The 13,840-nt window shown below is 43.3% G+C and overlaps 2 protein-coding genes and 1 long non-coding RNA gene across 6 annotated transcripts; 1 reads left to right on the plus strand and 2 right to left on the minus strand.

Moving 5' to 3' along the window:
* Window positions 1-4,168: 4,168 nt before the first annotated feature.
* LOC120289185 lies at window positions 4,169-5,640 on the minus strand. The gene is made up of 3 exons (XR_005547099.1): window positions 5,420-5,640; window positions 4,647-5,308; window positions 4,169-4,260 (listed from the first exon to the last, which is right to left on the minus strand). It is a non-coding gene; the product is annotated as an uncharacterized LOC120289185 (long non-coding RNA).
* Window positions 5,641-5,651: 11 nt separating this feature from the next.
* Window positions 5,652-9,672, plus strand: LOC104422478 (pentatricopeptide repeat-containing protein At5g59600). Its single transcript, XM_039303749.1, is given in 3 exon segments — window positions 5,652-5,952; window positions 5,955-8,111; window positions 9,491-9,672. Coding segments are annotated over 2 exon segments (1,629 nt in total). The 5' UTR covers window positions 5,652-5,735; the 3' UTR covers window positions 7,367-8,111; window positions 9,491-9,672.
* Window positions 9,673-9,779: 107 nt separating this feature from the next.
* On the minus strand, window positions 9,780-12,707 carry LOC104422477 (transcription factor LUX). 4 transcript variants are annotated; one of them, XR_721211.3, is made up of 3 exons: window positions 11,454-12,707; window positions 10,862-10,922; window positions 9,780-10,158 (listed from the first exon to the last, which is right to left on the minus strand). XR_721211.3 is itself a non-coding variant. In XM_010034806.3 (2 exons), exon 1 carries the CDS (start codon window positions 12,459-12,461, stop codon window positions 11,490-11,492), a length of 972 nt encoding a protein of 323 aa, XP_010033108.2. In that variant the 5' UTR covers window positions 12,462-12,704; the 3' UTR covers window positions 9,780-10,158; window positions 11,454-11,489. The 4 variants fall into 4 exon arrangements, 3 of the variants coding, with proteins under 3 accessions (XP_010033108.2, XP_039159685.1, XP_039159684.1); XM_010034806.3 differs by lacking the exon at window positions 10,862-10,922 and having other exon boundaries at window positions 11,454-12,704; XM_039303751.1 differs by lacking the exons at window positions 9,780-10,158; window positions 10,862-10,922 and adding an exon at window positions 10,929-11,362.
* Window positions 12,708-13,840: the final 1,133 nt, after the last annotated feature.

Raw genomic sequence — 13,840 nt, forward strand, 5'->3', positions numbered from 1 at the left:
TTACTAGACCCGCCAAAAGAGGGGAAAGAAACTTCAAAACACCTAACCCTCTCTCCCAAAAAGCCACGTTGACACCGCAATTGGGAAAGAAACTTCAAAACACCTTAGGCCTCGCCTTGGGCCTCCTCAAAATGTGGCATCACGACTTCCCCATAGAGAGAGAGAGAGAGAGAGGGCATTTGGTTAGGTCCGCAATGAACTGAATTTAATAACCGGGAGGGAGATGAATATTAGTTGTTATAGAAATTCTTAAAGCTATTTCATGCTTAAGTGCAAAACACTAGGAGTAAACGGTTTCAAGTCACGTACAAGTTCTACTTAGAGTCTAGAATCTACCCGTTAAAATAGGTTCCTTATTTTTTGAAACCTGAAATCTACCCTACATACCCTAGAACGTGGAACTTACCTTATCGTGGGTTCTAGAGTCGGTTCCAGAGTGTACTAGAGTTTCACTCATATTATTAATGCCCATCATTTGCCGATAAAATTTGCTAACCATAACATATACTTAGACTCACGAAAAATATAAATATATATAAAGTAAAAGTCTCAGTCATAAAACAGAAGCTTAAACTAATGCTTTTAAATTATATATTCACCATCGAACGGCATGAAATATTATAGAATCACGCAAAGACATAAACTAAAAAAAAAAACATTAAAACTTATTATAAATTCTAAGTTGCAAGTTACAGGTTTCAAATTCTAAATTCCTCCAATGAAGAACTTAGAACTTATCAATCAAAATAGGTTATTCATTTTTTAGAACTTAAAATCTATCATGTATATTTTGGATCATGAAATTTATGAATTTCCACCAATCCGATTCTTAAATTCCAGATTCCACCTGAAACCATGCTCACCTCTTCATAACACCATGAAGAAGATGAAACCGTTTATATGGATTCGGCCTTTTCCCTGGGCCTACTCCATCCAACCACACCTCTCACGGTGTAAAAACAAGGTCGGAATCCATCAGTGCAACCACACCTTCAGTCAACGCGCACGTACTCAGAGGCCCGGACTCATGGGTCATTGAACCGGAAGATACCGGCGAGACGACTGCGAGCAACCTCCCTCTCTCTGCCCTCCCTCGCTTTTTTTCCGACCGGCGAACCACCGCGCCACCCCTCCGGCTCCGGATCCTCTCTCTGTCCCCTGCCCTCTCTTCGCGGCGAACCACCGCGTGACCGGCGAACCACCGCGCCCTCCAGCTCCAGATCCGACACCGGCTTGTCTTGTACGCTGGAACGTTGGTGCCTGACCGCCTCACACTCGCCGGCCTGTTGATCTTCAGTTCCGCTTCGCATCACGATCCCGCTCTTCTCTGTCTGCCCTCCTCCTCTTCGCGGCGAACCACCGCGTGACCGGCGAACTACCGCGTCCTCCAGCTCCAGATCCGACACCGGCTTGTCTTGTACGCTGGAACGTTGGTGCCCGACCGTCTCACACCCGCCAGCCTGTTGATCTCCAGTTCCGCTCGCATCAAGATCCCGCCAGTGCTTTGGTTCAGGTAGAAGTCATAGGGAATACAGTGATTTTTGTGGGAAGGAATCAGTCACATATTAGATTGTTTTCCATTAAAGTAACAAACGCAGTTTGATATACTCCTTCTCGGTCTCATTGGCCATGTATTGATGCAAAATGCTTAGAGGCCTGGTATAATTGCCTTCTTCACGGGCAAAATATCACCTGGCTGTTCTTGAGGGAGGAGAAGACAAGGAAAAGCCTCTGTTTTTATTTTTTGGTAGTCCATTGTGAAAAGTCTCCTTCCCCCTGTTTCCTGGGAGATTATTGAAAACTATGCAAACTGCTGGGAGATTGACTTGAATCACTTCCTCCTTTTCTTGAATACCAATTTGTTGATTCTCATTTTTTCTCCCTTTTGTAATATAACTAGCATAGTCATTCCAGAGGACATTTTCTGTCGATTCTTTATGCATGTGAACTGCTTTTGCCATGTTTTACTGCAAAATAACAGATACTACAGGCAGAATACTTTCTTGGTATCTTAAATTGAACCTGCCTTTTCTTATTCTTCTATGTGCAGAACGTTGCCCGATTTGTTTAGCAGTAGTGTTTCCTATCACATATGTAAATTCCATCGGGCTAGTGACTTCCTGAACTCTTTATCTGTACATCTTGTTTCTCATATTCTGCTTCCTTAATACTTTTAGAAACCAGGGCCTTCTTGATGCATGGACATCTTTAATGATCATTTGTGTCCCCTTTAATGCAGCTGTTTACATGTAGGCTAAACATTTTTTCTTAGTTCTCATAGCTCAGTTGGAAATGATAATGACTCGGTGGCGTTGAAACTGATGTAAAATGTTAGGTAGGTTTGGCAATACAAATCTCTCGGTGCATGTGAAACCTATCAAGTAATGAACTTTGAGACCATCACCTTCTTGTGTACTGAATTGGTAGTAATGGTAGGAAAATTGTACTTGTTATCATCTTGATATATAAAAATATTGCCAATGACTTGATCATTCAGAGGTCACATGGATTGGCTCCTACGTTACAATATTTACAATCTATCCCGCATCCATGTAATCTAAATAGCTAATGTATCTATTATGGTTTTCCTACCCGATGTTCGTGTCGATTGTCATTAAGGTTTTCCCTACCCGATGTTCATGTGCTATGAAGCGTGCAAGAGGATTATGGTTGAGGACGATGAAGAGGCGTAACCAAATATTTGACAAGAAGAAATACGAGGTCTTTGCTATGGATCATCTACAAAAAGAGTGGATAAAGATGACTATTTTGTATACTACGATTTTTTTTTTTTTTGGTTAGATGTATCTTTGCGATTGAATGGTTTAGTTTATGTTTTTTTCTTTTGCTCATACGATTTCTTCAGAAGAATTCTTCAAGGAAGTTCTTGTTACCAAGGTTGGTTCTACATGCACTTTCGCAAAGATATTCGAGGGTTTACTTTTCTTTTGGAGTTCTGTGTTTGAAGAAGGTATTGGCATGTTTTGATAATGTGAATATTGCCTTTCATGAGAAGATGAGTCGGCAAGAGTCGAACCAAGAAAGATGGCCAATTTGTCCAATATAATGTTGATTGAGACGCAATGTTTTTCACGGGGCTACTTTGCGTGTGCATAAATCTCTTGGAGTACCTAACATAAGGAAAGCTTTTTGCTTATTGGATTGCTGGCTTGAATGAATAACAATTTTATGTTTGGACTATGATGTTTCAATTTCAAGTTCGAGTACCTTCAGCTTTCTTTGACAGAACAAAGCTTTGTATTAAATGACGCGATGTTGATTTTATTTCTCGATCCAAACTGTGGCCGGTTACCTTGCTAGGCAAAAGCTCTCGCTGCCCTACCAATCTTGGCAAACCTGCGGCTCCAAGGGATTGCTACTTAGTATAAAATCGAAAAGTGGCAATAATTCAACCCCGTCGACTCAATTTGACGATATACAAAGAACACAACATCACGTTTCAATTATCAATAGTGTGAGAGAGAGAATTAATCGACGTGCGGGAAATGCTTTCCGTAGAGCCTTGCATTGATGAGAGACCTGTTGACAATTTGCAAGAGACAATTTGCAAGAGAATTGTGGGAACAGTAATAAAGGCATCGACTTAGCTTGACCAATGAGCTTGTTCTGTATTCAACCTTTAAGTGTTGAATTAAGTTCAAAAGTGCTACATTCTTGTGATCAAACAACAAAATACTGCACAATAAATAACAACAAACGAATCAAAGCTTCGAGATGCCTATTTTCCAATACTGCACAATAAATAACAACAGACGAATCAAAGCTTCGAGATGCCTATTTTCCAACACGGGCAACTGTGGAAAGGACATGACAAAAATGACATTCTCTGCTTTTTCTATTTTACACCCACCTTCTTCCCGAACGAAAGTATTGCCTCAATGATGAAAAGTGACTTTGGGTGGCAATGAGAATCTTGTTACATTAATAAAAGAACAATAAGCACTTGAAGATGGCTCCCCACAGGCGAGCATGATACAATTAGCAATTGATGCCGCATTGAATAATTTGAAAGAAGATATATGCCTCAGGGTCGACGGTGAGATCCTCCTCCTTTGGCATGAGGAATCATCGACCTGCACCGCAGCTTGCCTTCCCTCGGAGATGGCCCCACCACCAGAGACTGACCACATCAGCAATCCCCAGCAGCAAAACTCCCTCCACATTGGTCGCAAACCGGCCATAGTCAGCCTTGAAGTTTGACCTGCCATCTCTCTCTAGACCCAACTTGTCTACAATAGTCTGGAAAGGGCAAACCAGCAAAAACAACAGGCACAAATGCTGTCAATAAACTGTCCAGAAAAAGAGAACAGATTTACATCCACCCGGCAACAGCCCTATGCACATAAACATAAGTATGGGTTAAAAGGTATCTTCACATTCTTCATTTTTAACCAGTTCGACTTTTCCATATTATATAAGGTTTCCTAGGGCAATAGTAAGCCTCTAAAGGCCCACATGCCAATCAAATTTACTTTTTAGCACATACACTGAATAACCAAGTTATACAGTTACGACGGAAAGAAAAACAACTAATTTACATGCAAATTTGACTTTCCCATGCCAAATCCTTTCTTAGCACAGCTCCAACTATTTGACAAATATGAGAGAACAGTTCAAATACTCACCGATTCTGGACCAAGGAATCCCATGGCCAGTAAAACCAGATCAGCCTCAATGATTTCCTCAGATCCTCAATTTCTTTGAACTGAAACTTCCCACTAGCATCCTTCTCCCACCTAACACGCACTACTTCAAGCCCTTTAACGACCCCATTTTCATCACCAATAAACTGCTTAGTTAGCACTTCATAAGACCTTGGGTCTTTCCCAAACTTAGCTGCAGCTTCCTGGTGGCCATAATCAACATGGTAGATGCGAGGCCACTATAAACAGCATTGAACAGAGGAAAAGAACGGTGAGCAAATATTACACTGCGCATGCTATAAAATAAACGATAATGGAATAAGCAAGAGTACTCCTGTGGTTGTCAAGAGAAAAGGTAACTTATGTAATATTTGTACCTGTGGCTAAGGGTTGCCTGGAGCCCTCTTCTCCAGTGGCTTAGAAAGCAACTCCAAGTTTACAATTCTACAGCAGCCATGCCTGATAGATGTTCCTATGCAATCCGTGCCAGTGTCACCTCCACCAATGACCACTACCTTCTTCCCTTTGCAGATATGTAGTTACCATCCTTGAGATTGCTGTCAAGCAAGCTCTTTGTGTTTGCATGAAGGAACTCCATGGCAAAATGAACACCTGACAATTCGTGTCCAGGTACAGGAAGGTCCCTGCAAGAAGGAAAATTCAATCCACAAGCATAAATATCGCTTTCTCATCAACCAGAACATGGTGCAAAACTCCTACAACATGTCCCCAAAGTTAAGTCACAATGAACTTACCTTGGTTTTGTGGCGCCAACAGCTAAAACAATAGCATCATTTTCCTTTTGGAGCCTATCAAGAGAGTATGATGAATCCTTCCCAACGCTGGCATTCACCACAAAATTGACACCTTCCTAAGCCATCAAGTTAACTCGCCGTTGAACTACATCCACTTTGTCAGTCTTCATGTTTGGCACACCATACTTCATTAGGCCCCCAATTTGATCGCCACGCTCATACACTGTGAAGAAGATACATGTGAACCGGACCGGACCGCCCTTCTCTGATCAGAGCAAAGCCAATTTCGGACCGGTTCGGAGCGGCGCCAGCTTCGATGTCTTTCTTCGCCAGGCGCCTCGTACGGAACAAGAACCTGCGTGCAACTCCATCGATCAACCGTGCGTACCACTCTTCTTTTGATGCCTGCGCCGAGCTGATCGACGCTTGCGCTCGTAATCGAGCACTTCGCTCGGGCAAGGCCCTTCACGCCCATCTGATCGTGACGGGCCTTTGTGCTTCCGCCCACATTGCCTCCAAAGTCATCGGCTTCTACACCGATGTGGGAGCACGGTCGATGCCCGACGCGTGTTCGATGAAATTCCTGAGACAGATGTTCGCCGCTGGGCCGTCCTCCTCGGTGCCTTTGCTCGGCGTGGATACCATCAGGAGGCTTTGCATGCGTTCCTCGAGATGCGGAGGGAGGGGATGGAGCCCAACGAGTTCGTGTTTCCCAGCATCCTCAAAGTCTGTGGGCAGCTCTCGGATCGGCGGGCTGGAGAGAATGTGCACGCTTTGGTTCTGAAACTGTCGGTTGAAGACGATTTGTTCGTCAATTCCGCGTTGATTGATATGTACTCGAAATGTGGGCACGTCGAGAAGGCGCGCGCGGTATTTGATATGATGGTAGAGAAAGATTTGGTCACATTCAATGCCATGGTTTCAGGTTATGCTCAGAATGGCTTTGCAAAAGAGGCAATTGGATTGGTAGAGAAGATGAAGTTTTGGGGTCTGAAGCCAGATGTTGTGACCTGGAATTCATTGATTAATGGGTTTTCACAGAAGGGCGATCCTCTGGCTGTTCGAGACCTGCTCAAGTCAATGAGCTCTGCTGGTATTGAGCCGGATGTGGTGTCTTGGACTTCTATTATATCTGGACTTGTACAGAGTTTCAAAAACGAAGATGCTTTTAAGACATTCAAGGAGATGATGGCTTGCAGGGTTTACCCCAATTCGGCCACCATTAGTAGTCTCTTGCCTGCTTGTGCTACATCTGCCAATGTGAGGCTTGGGAAGGAAATGCATGGTTATGCAGTTGTGCTTGGGGTGGAGAACGATATCTTTGTGAAAAGCGCTCTTCTTGACATGTATGCGAAATGCGGTCTTATAACTGAAGCTAAGTTGTTATTCTCTGACATGTCTGAAAAGAACACAGTCTCTTGGAATTCCATGATCTTTGGGTTGGCCAGCCATGGTTATTGTGACGAAGCAATTGAAACTTTTGCTCAGATGGAGAAGGAAGATAGTAAGAGGGTCGATCACCTGACCTTCACGGCAGCTCTCACTGCTTGTAGTCATGGAGGTATGATTGAACTTGGACAGAGTTTGTTCCACAAGATGCAGGAAGCTTACAAGATAGCACCAAGGCTCGAGCATTATGCTTGCATGGTGGATCTTCTTGGTAGAGCTGGAAAACTATCAGAAGCTTATGACTTTATTAAGGCAATGCCCGTGGAACCTGATTTGTTCGTGTGGGGAGCCCTACTAGGGGCATGTAGGAACCACGGGAACTTGGAACTCGCAGAAATAGCGGCTCAGCATCTTTCAAGGCTTGAGCCTGGAAATGCAGGGAATAATATGTTGCTGTCTGAATTATATGCCAATGCCAGTAATAATTGGAATGCAAGGTTAAGAATGAAAAGAAGAAAACTGATGAAGTTTCTTGGTTCTAGTTGGATAGCTGGCTGATGCTCAGACACAGCTTGAAGTGAATGCTATTATGTTATCTCCATCCTGAGAATGAAAAAGTTTACTCTTGCACATTAAAGCAGGTGCAATTACAATTACAATCAGTTACAACTACATTGTTACAACTCAGTACATGACTACTGTGGAAGAATCAGATGATGAGCAGAGATAATTGGTGATTCCATTGGATGGTTCAGATCAAGAGCAACCATTTGAATGAGGAGATCAGGAAACTGGGAACTTGCCAAGAGAAAAGATAGATCTATTGTAGTGGGAGCCACATTTCTTGTATCTATCTCAAAATCCCAGTCAACACCATCGACTGGTGACGAGTATTGACATGCCCTGCGGGGTTGATGAAGGAAGGATTGGCATTGAGCCATGTCTTATGGTTTGATAGGAGTGTAAATGTGGAACCTGTATGATTAGACAAGCAGCATGCTTGTTTCTCATTGCCTGAGAAGTTAAAACGCATCTTATTACAATTACCATGAAAATTGCAACAAATGGGCCAAATAAGAGAAATATTTTTGTGTCCAATTCTCCAAACCCTATTTTAAGCCCATGGAGATACTCCTCCGGGGCCAATATCTCATTTTTGCTGCAGCTATAAAAGAAGAGAAAGAGAAGAAAGAAGAGAGGAGGGTACGAGAAAAGAAAGAAACCAAGAGAGAGAGGAAGGGTTTTGGTTCATTAAGCCATGGACAACTTGACCCATTGAATCAACGTTGTTTCGAAGTGCTCGGTAAGAATTCCGAGTCTTGATTTCTTTAATCGAAGAGAAATTCTTAGCACAGATGTAATTTCGGATTGTCTTGAATTTTGAGGTGCTGGGTTGGTTCTCAAGGTTGGTGAATTGTGAAATCATTTTTTAAAGAAATTTTGGGGTGTTGTGGATGCGAAGAATTTTATAGAAGTTGATTTGGGTGTACAGTCTAGTCAGAGTGAAATTATGAAGTTTCTTGCGCATTATTGAAACCAAATTCGAAGTACTATGTTTGGCACCAGCTTTTGCCCATCTGCTGCCATCTTTTAATGTGTCTAGTTAACTTACCAATGACTCTGGACCCACTTGAGATGAGCATCAGTTCAAACGAATGCTTTTAAATTCTGGGTGCAAGCCATTGCAGTATTGCAGTACAGCAGTAGCAGACAACGGTAGTTAATACTGCTTTGGGCAAGCTTTTTGTTAGTTGTTGGAGTGGCTTTGTCACCAAATAAACTTAATTTTGTCGAACCTTAAATAAGGTCGTTATTTCCTTGATTTCATGCATTTGTCACTTAATTGATAAGATTTGCCAACCAAAAAAATTGATAAGAATTAGAGTTTTCTTCACTTGAGCTAGTTCGCATTTTTAGGTGAGTGATGCTTATCTTTTCAAGGATTTGTGAACTCATGTCCTGAAAATAATAGAAAAGAGACATCACATGATATGATTTATGTAAAAAAGAGAAAGAAATGTGGTATTTAGAGCATATTTTGTTGCATCAAGCTAGAAGATCATACTTTTGGTTATTTGAAATGGCATAGTAAAGCATTTCTTGAAATTAGTTGAGTTTTTGTAAACTGGTTTGAGAAATGCTATATAAAATATATGTTGCTTGATAAATTGAACTAGGAAAGGTTATGGTTTTCATTTGTGTCCAGATTATAAAAGGATTTTTAGATCCGTTTTGTGAGTTGTTGGAAAATGAGTTAGTGGTTTTATGCCTATTGTTGCTATGTGCTAAATCCGTTGAGGGGTTGTGTATGCGTAATGTATCCAGACGCCCAATTTGGGCAAGACACCAACTGATATAAGTGAAGACTCATGCAAAGGGAGAAATTTTTGATAGTCCTTGTCACGAAATGTTAAACGTGACCATAGTTTGATAGTGAACGTTATATTAATAGATGGACTTGGTCAAACTTGCTTTAATACTGTTGCTCAAATAAATGTTTTTGAAGGGATAACTCATCTTTGATCTTGTATGTGTTGTATATACTAGATTTGGATAAATATATTCGGATGCTGTTTGTAAATGTGTAAAATACATGCTCAATTTGCTTATCAGAGATTTAGACTACTCACCAGGCAATGATTTGCTCATACAATTCATATCAGTTCTTTTCAACTATTATAGCTACGACATATCAGAAGAAAGCAATATCAGCGGGGATTTCTGAGAGCTGAATTTCGATATAAGTTGAGATAATTTGGTAGTCGCTGGAGATGTATATATTCTATATTGTGGAATTTAAATCTCTAAACCTGTAACCAGCTTGTTGTTTTGTCAATTTTCTACATATGGTTATGTATATGATGCTGCTGCATCCTTCAGAATGGAGAACGGACGTGTCATTTCCCCTATACTTGAAGACTTGGGGTGTGACGAAAATGATCGACAATATGGCAAGATCAAAGCAGATGACTGATACCGAAGATCTGAAGACGTTAAATTAGAAGCACGTCTGTAAAACTAGCTAGAGTCAAACAACTGAACAATTGTCCAATTTCACTCTTAACCGGCTACAGGATTCTATACTTCCCTCATCTCTTTGGCCTGCTTCACAATAAGAGTTCCAGCAGGCGGCTCGTCTTGGGACTTCATTATTCCCCTTCTGAAACAATAATCACCAGTGAGAATGCTTGCATGGCAATAATGCTGGAAAGGAGGTATAAAGAATCTAAGAGAAGCTCTTCCACTCGATAGAAGCCTGAACAGCTTTGATAGGTAATCTGCCTCAATATCATGGTTCAGCTCACAGCCCCTCCTATTGCACTCTTGCTGCTTGCACGATCAAATGACCTCTGAAGGAAAATGACAAGATCAGCGTTAGTATGTTAGTGAGAGAGCACCACATTTATAAGTTCTCAAGCCACCCGGTTCCGGTCCAATGGCTCTAGCATCGGCGCAAGATGCAATATTCTCAACAAAACCCAGTCACCAAAAGGTAAGAGAAGTGTCTATTGAAAAAATGTAGGCTAGTTCCATTATCCTTAACATGCTTGTTCAAACTGATGTGGAATCAGCTCATTCCACAATTAAGCTAGGTTGGAGTAGAAATCTTTATGCAAGATCGAGGGGGGTTGGACCATACAACTTCTTGCTTTTCTCCTAGTAGAGTCAACTAGTGAAGGTACTTAAGTAAATTCGACCTATAGCATTATTCTCAGTAAAACATTCTGAAGCTCACAATAAGGTCAAACAGAATAAGAGTATCAGATACCAGTAAATGCTGGCATTTTTGTGAACATGATGGCAGCTTACTCTATACAAGAAGCACTTTTATGAACAGTCTAAACTAGGGAATCAGTTTAAGCAGGATTAGCGCAAGTTGACAAGGCCGGCAGAATCTATTGAGGTTCGTAGCATAGCGAACCATGCATTCCACCGCCATACACTGATATATCGTAGCAACATTTAGAAGAACTTCTATAATCTTTTTTGGCCAGAATAAAGACTACCTCGGTACATAAATTACTTTTTTTCGAGAAGGATTGAAGCAAGTACCAAAATTTCCATAATCAAATAAGTCCACGCGACTTCAGATGAGGAGGCATCATCTACTAACCTAAAATGCCAAAAATAGTAGAATGATGAGAGTTATATCACAATTCAATTCTCTGCCCTAAGCTTTTAACGAGCGAACAAGCAAAAGCCACGATGCCCCTTCATCATTGATGTCTTATCTGTATCCGCCGGTCCTCCATCACTCATACAATTTGAATTAGAGGCTTAAACAGGCCACTGTGGCCCGGCTTCCTCTTTCTCTATAGAACCAGAAGAGATCCAACTTTTCCCAACTTGCCAAAGGATATTTCTTGACTCATTTCTAACCCACAAATTTTCAATCCACTCCATTGGGAAGCGCAGTTGAATATAAACAGTGACAAACGGAGGCAACGGCCCTGAACGTGTATAAGGTACTTCAAGCAATGGCAAAAACAATGAACACTTGTTAATGGAAAAGAATGGCAAGTTCCCCTTTGTAAAGAAAGCAGTATAATCGCCCTGCAAAACAGAGCTAGCAGATGCGCCACGATCATAAACAATGTTAAAATTCGATGGTACAGGGAATAGCTGATGAGAGAAAGAAGCTCACCTCAACCCAATAGTGCTATGTAATTCAGGAATACAATCACTTATCATTAGAACCGGAGTTCGGATATGATACAAGTGATCCACATCTATTCCCCGACCAGTCCATCTGCGGTAACATGTACGGGTTCGACTGAAACCCCTGCGGATTTCCCATCTGCATCCCCATATGCCCATATACAGGCATCGGCATATGAGAGGACACACCATATGGCATCGGCATCGGCATCGGCGCGTGCCCGTTCGCATGCCCACCTCCACCTCCAGGGCTCTCGTGCAAGCTCTGCGGCACAGGGGTGGACGCGAAGAGCGGATCCGATGCGGACGGGCCCTCGCTGGACAGCCCCTGCATCCTCTTCAAATAAAGCCTGTACTTCTGCAAGTGACTGGCGACGTTCTCGCGGGTCAATCCCTCGACGTTCATCAGCTGCATTATCGTCTTGGGCACCGCGTTCTTAATCCCTAGGTGCGCGACCACCTCCACGAACCGCTTGTGCAATTGAGGCGTCCAGACCAACCGCGGCCTCTTCATCGCCTTGGCCGACGGATCCTCCACCGAATTGTCCGTCCTCATCGCCGAATCCGCCTCCTCGGCGGAGTCGATCTTCCTCATCTTTCTGGAATCGGACCCGTCCCCGTCCCCATCCCCATCCCCATCCCCATCCCCATCCCCATCCGCGTCCGCCTCCTCCGCGACCGCCGCGTCGCGATCCTCCACGAAGGACTTGAACTCGTTGTTCGACGAGAACCCCTGGGACAGCGTCCGGTGTCCGCGCAGCCCCGCCAGCGTGCTCTCCAACGCGCGGTTGACGTCGTGGAGGGTCCTGGACGGCTCCGGCGCGATGCTGAACGCGGACGCCAGCTCCGGCGAGATCAGCGCCTGCGAGAGCGGCGCCAGGTCGTCGGCGCTCGGGAGGCCGGCCTCCCACTCGGAGACCCGATCGTCGCCGCCTCCGTCGTCGCCGCCGCCGCCGCCGCCGCCGTACTCGCTCATCCTCACCTCCTCCCCCATATCCACCGTCGTCGCCCCACCGCTAGGGTCACAGGGCAGCTCGGAGCTCCGAGATTGAACCGGAAATGGCGGAAAACCCGACCCGAAACTGCGGACGCCCCGGGGATCGTCCGGCTCCCGAGATCCGATGGAGAGAAAGAGAGAACTGATCGAAATGGAGAGGAAGGAGAGGCGAAAAAGGGAAAGATATTTCGTGCGCAAAAAGGGCGAGAGAATTTCAGAAAGTTTATAAAAAAACGATTGACATTTTGCTCTTTTTGGAGGAAAAAGTGCAATATCTGATTCCAGATCAGTACTCCCCCCGTGCCGACGTGGACGACTGGCGCAGATATTTTAGATCCTTCCCCGCCCCCCTTCCCCACTCGCGCGCCCACTCGTCCCGTCCGCCGTCCACGTGTCCCGCGATCCGATCCGTTCGCGCCACGTAGGCGGCGACGGCGGCCCCGATGCCGGAGTCGCCCCAAAGGGCGTACGAGGGGGCATCTTAAAGTCGCGCCCCATTCGCTGCGGGTGGCCACGTCGGCGGGGCGCGTTGCGCTTTTGGAGGGCTTTTTGGGTAGTTCCGGAATTGAATTTTTTTACTTTTGCTTTTTGATTGGTGCGGCGGTTCGGCCAATGGGGTAGGGGGATGTTGGTGTACAGCTGGTTCGGGGTTCGTGGTGGTACGTGGGAGGTTCTAGAGAAAAGGCGAGGAACACGTGTGGAGTTGCCGGATTAAAAAATATCAAAGCATGTCAACCCTATCCATTCCAAGGGCGTTTTTGATTTGGTGAAGGATCAACCCAATGAGATGATTTTTTTGTTTTTTACAATTTTCACGTGTTTAGTGCACTAAAAATGAATAATCGATAGGAAATTTTTCAATAGTGAATAATCATGCTTAGAATTAAAAAAAAAAATCTCAAGCTTATTTTCTTCTTATTATACCAAAATCTTAGACAGTTTCATCTTCTCTTTGGATTTTGATTCCAGGCCATTGGCCTTGTCACATATATGCACCCAAATTTGTCGCCAAATCATTGAATTGGTTACATGAATTTTCAAGATAACATTCAAATTGAAACTCAAAATGTCCTTATATTTTAAATAAAGATTTGGAGTAAACTTTATTTCAAATAAGATCATTTCAAAAAAAGTCTGATATGACCTGGTCAAGGTTATTTTCATCCTTTATATTTTTGTATTTCTTTATTTTTTAATTTATTTTTCCTATTTCTATTTTTTAAAGATAAACTCGGAAAAGAAAAAAAAATGAAACTTAAAAAGAAAAATATAACACAAATAAATAAATAAACAAACTAGGTGATTACTCCCACTTACAGCCATCGCTCCATTAGCGATGATGTGTCAACCATGGCACCTCAACAAGGCGTGGGGAC

The sequence above is a fragment of the Eucalyptus grandis genome, chromosome 10, assembly GCF_016545825.1.
Source record: "Eucalyptus grandis isolate ANBG69807.140 chromosome 10, ASM1654582v1, whole genome shotgun sequence".
Lineage (NCBI taxonomy): Eukaryota > Viridiplantae > Streptophyta > Magnoliopsida > Myrtales > Myrtaceae > Eucalyptus > Eucalyptus grandis.

Bases quoted from the DNA above. Each gene is read 5' to 3' on its own strand.
- LOC104422477 (XM_010034806.3), bottom strand. From the start codon at position 12,461: ATGGGGGAGGAGGTGAGGATGAGCGAGTACGGCGGCGGCGGCGGCGGC.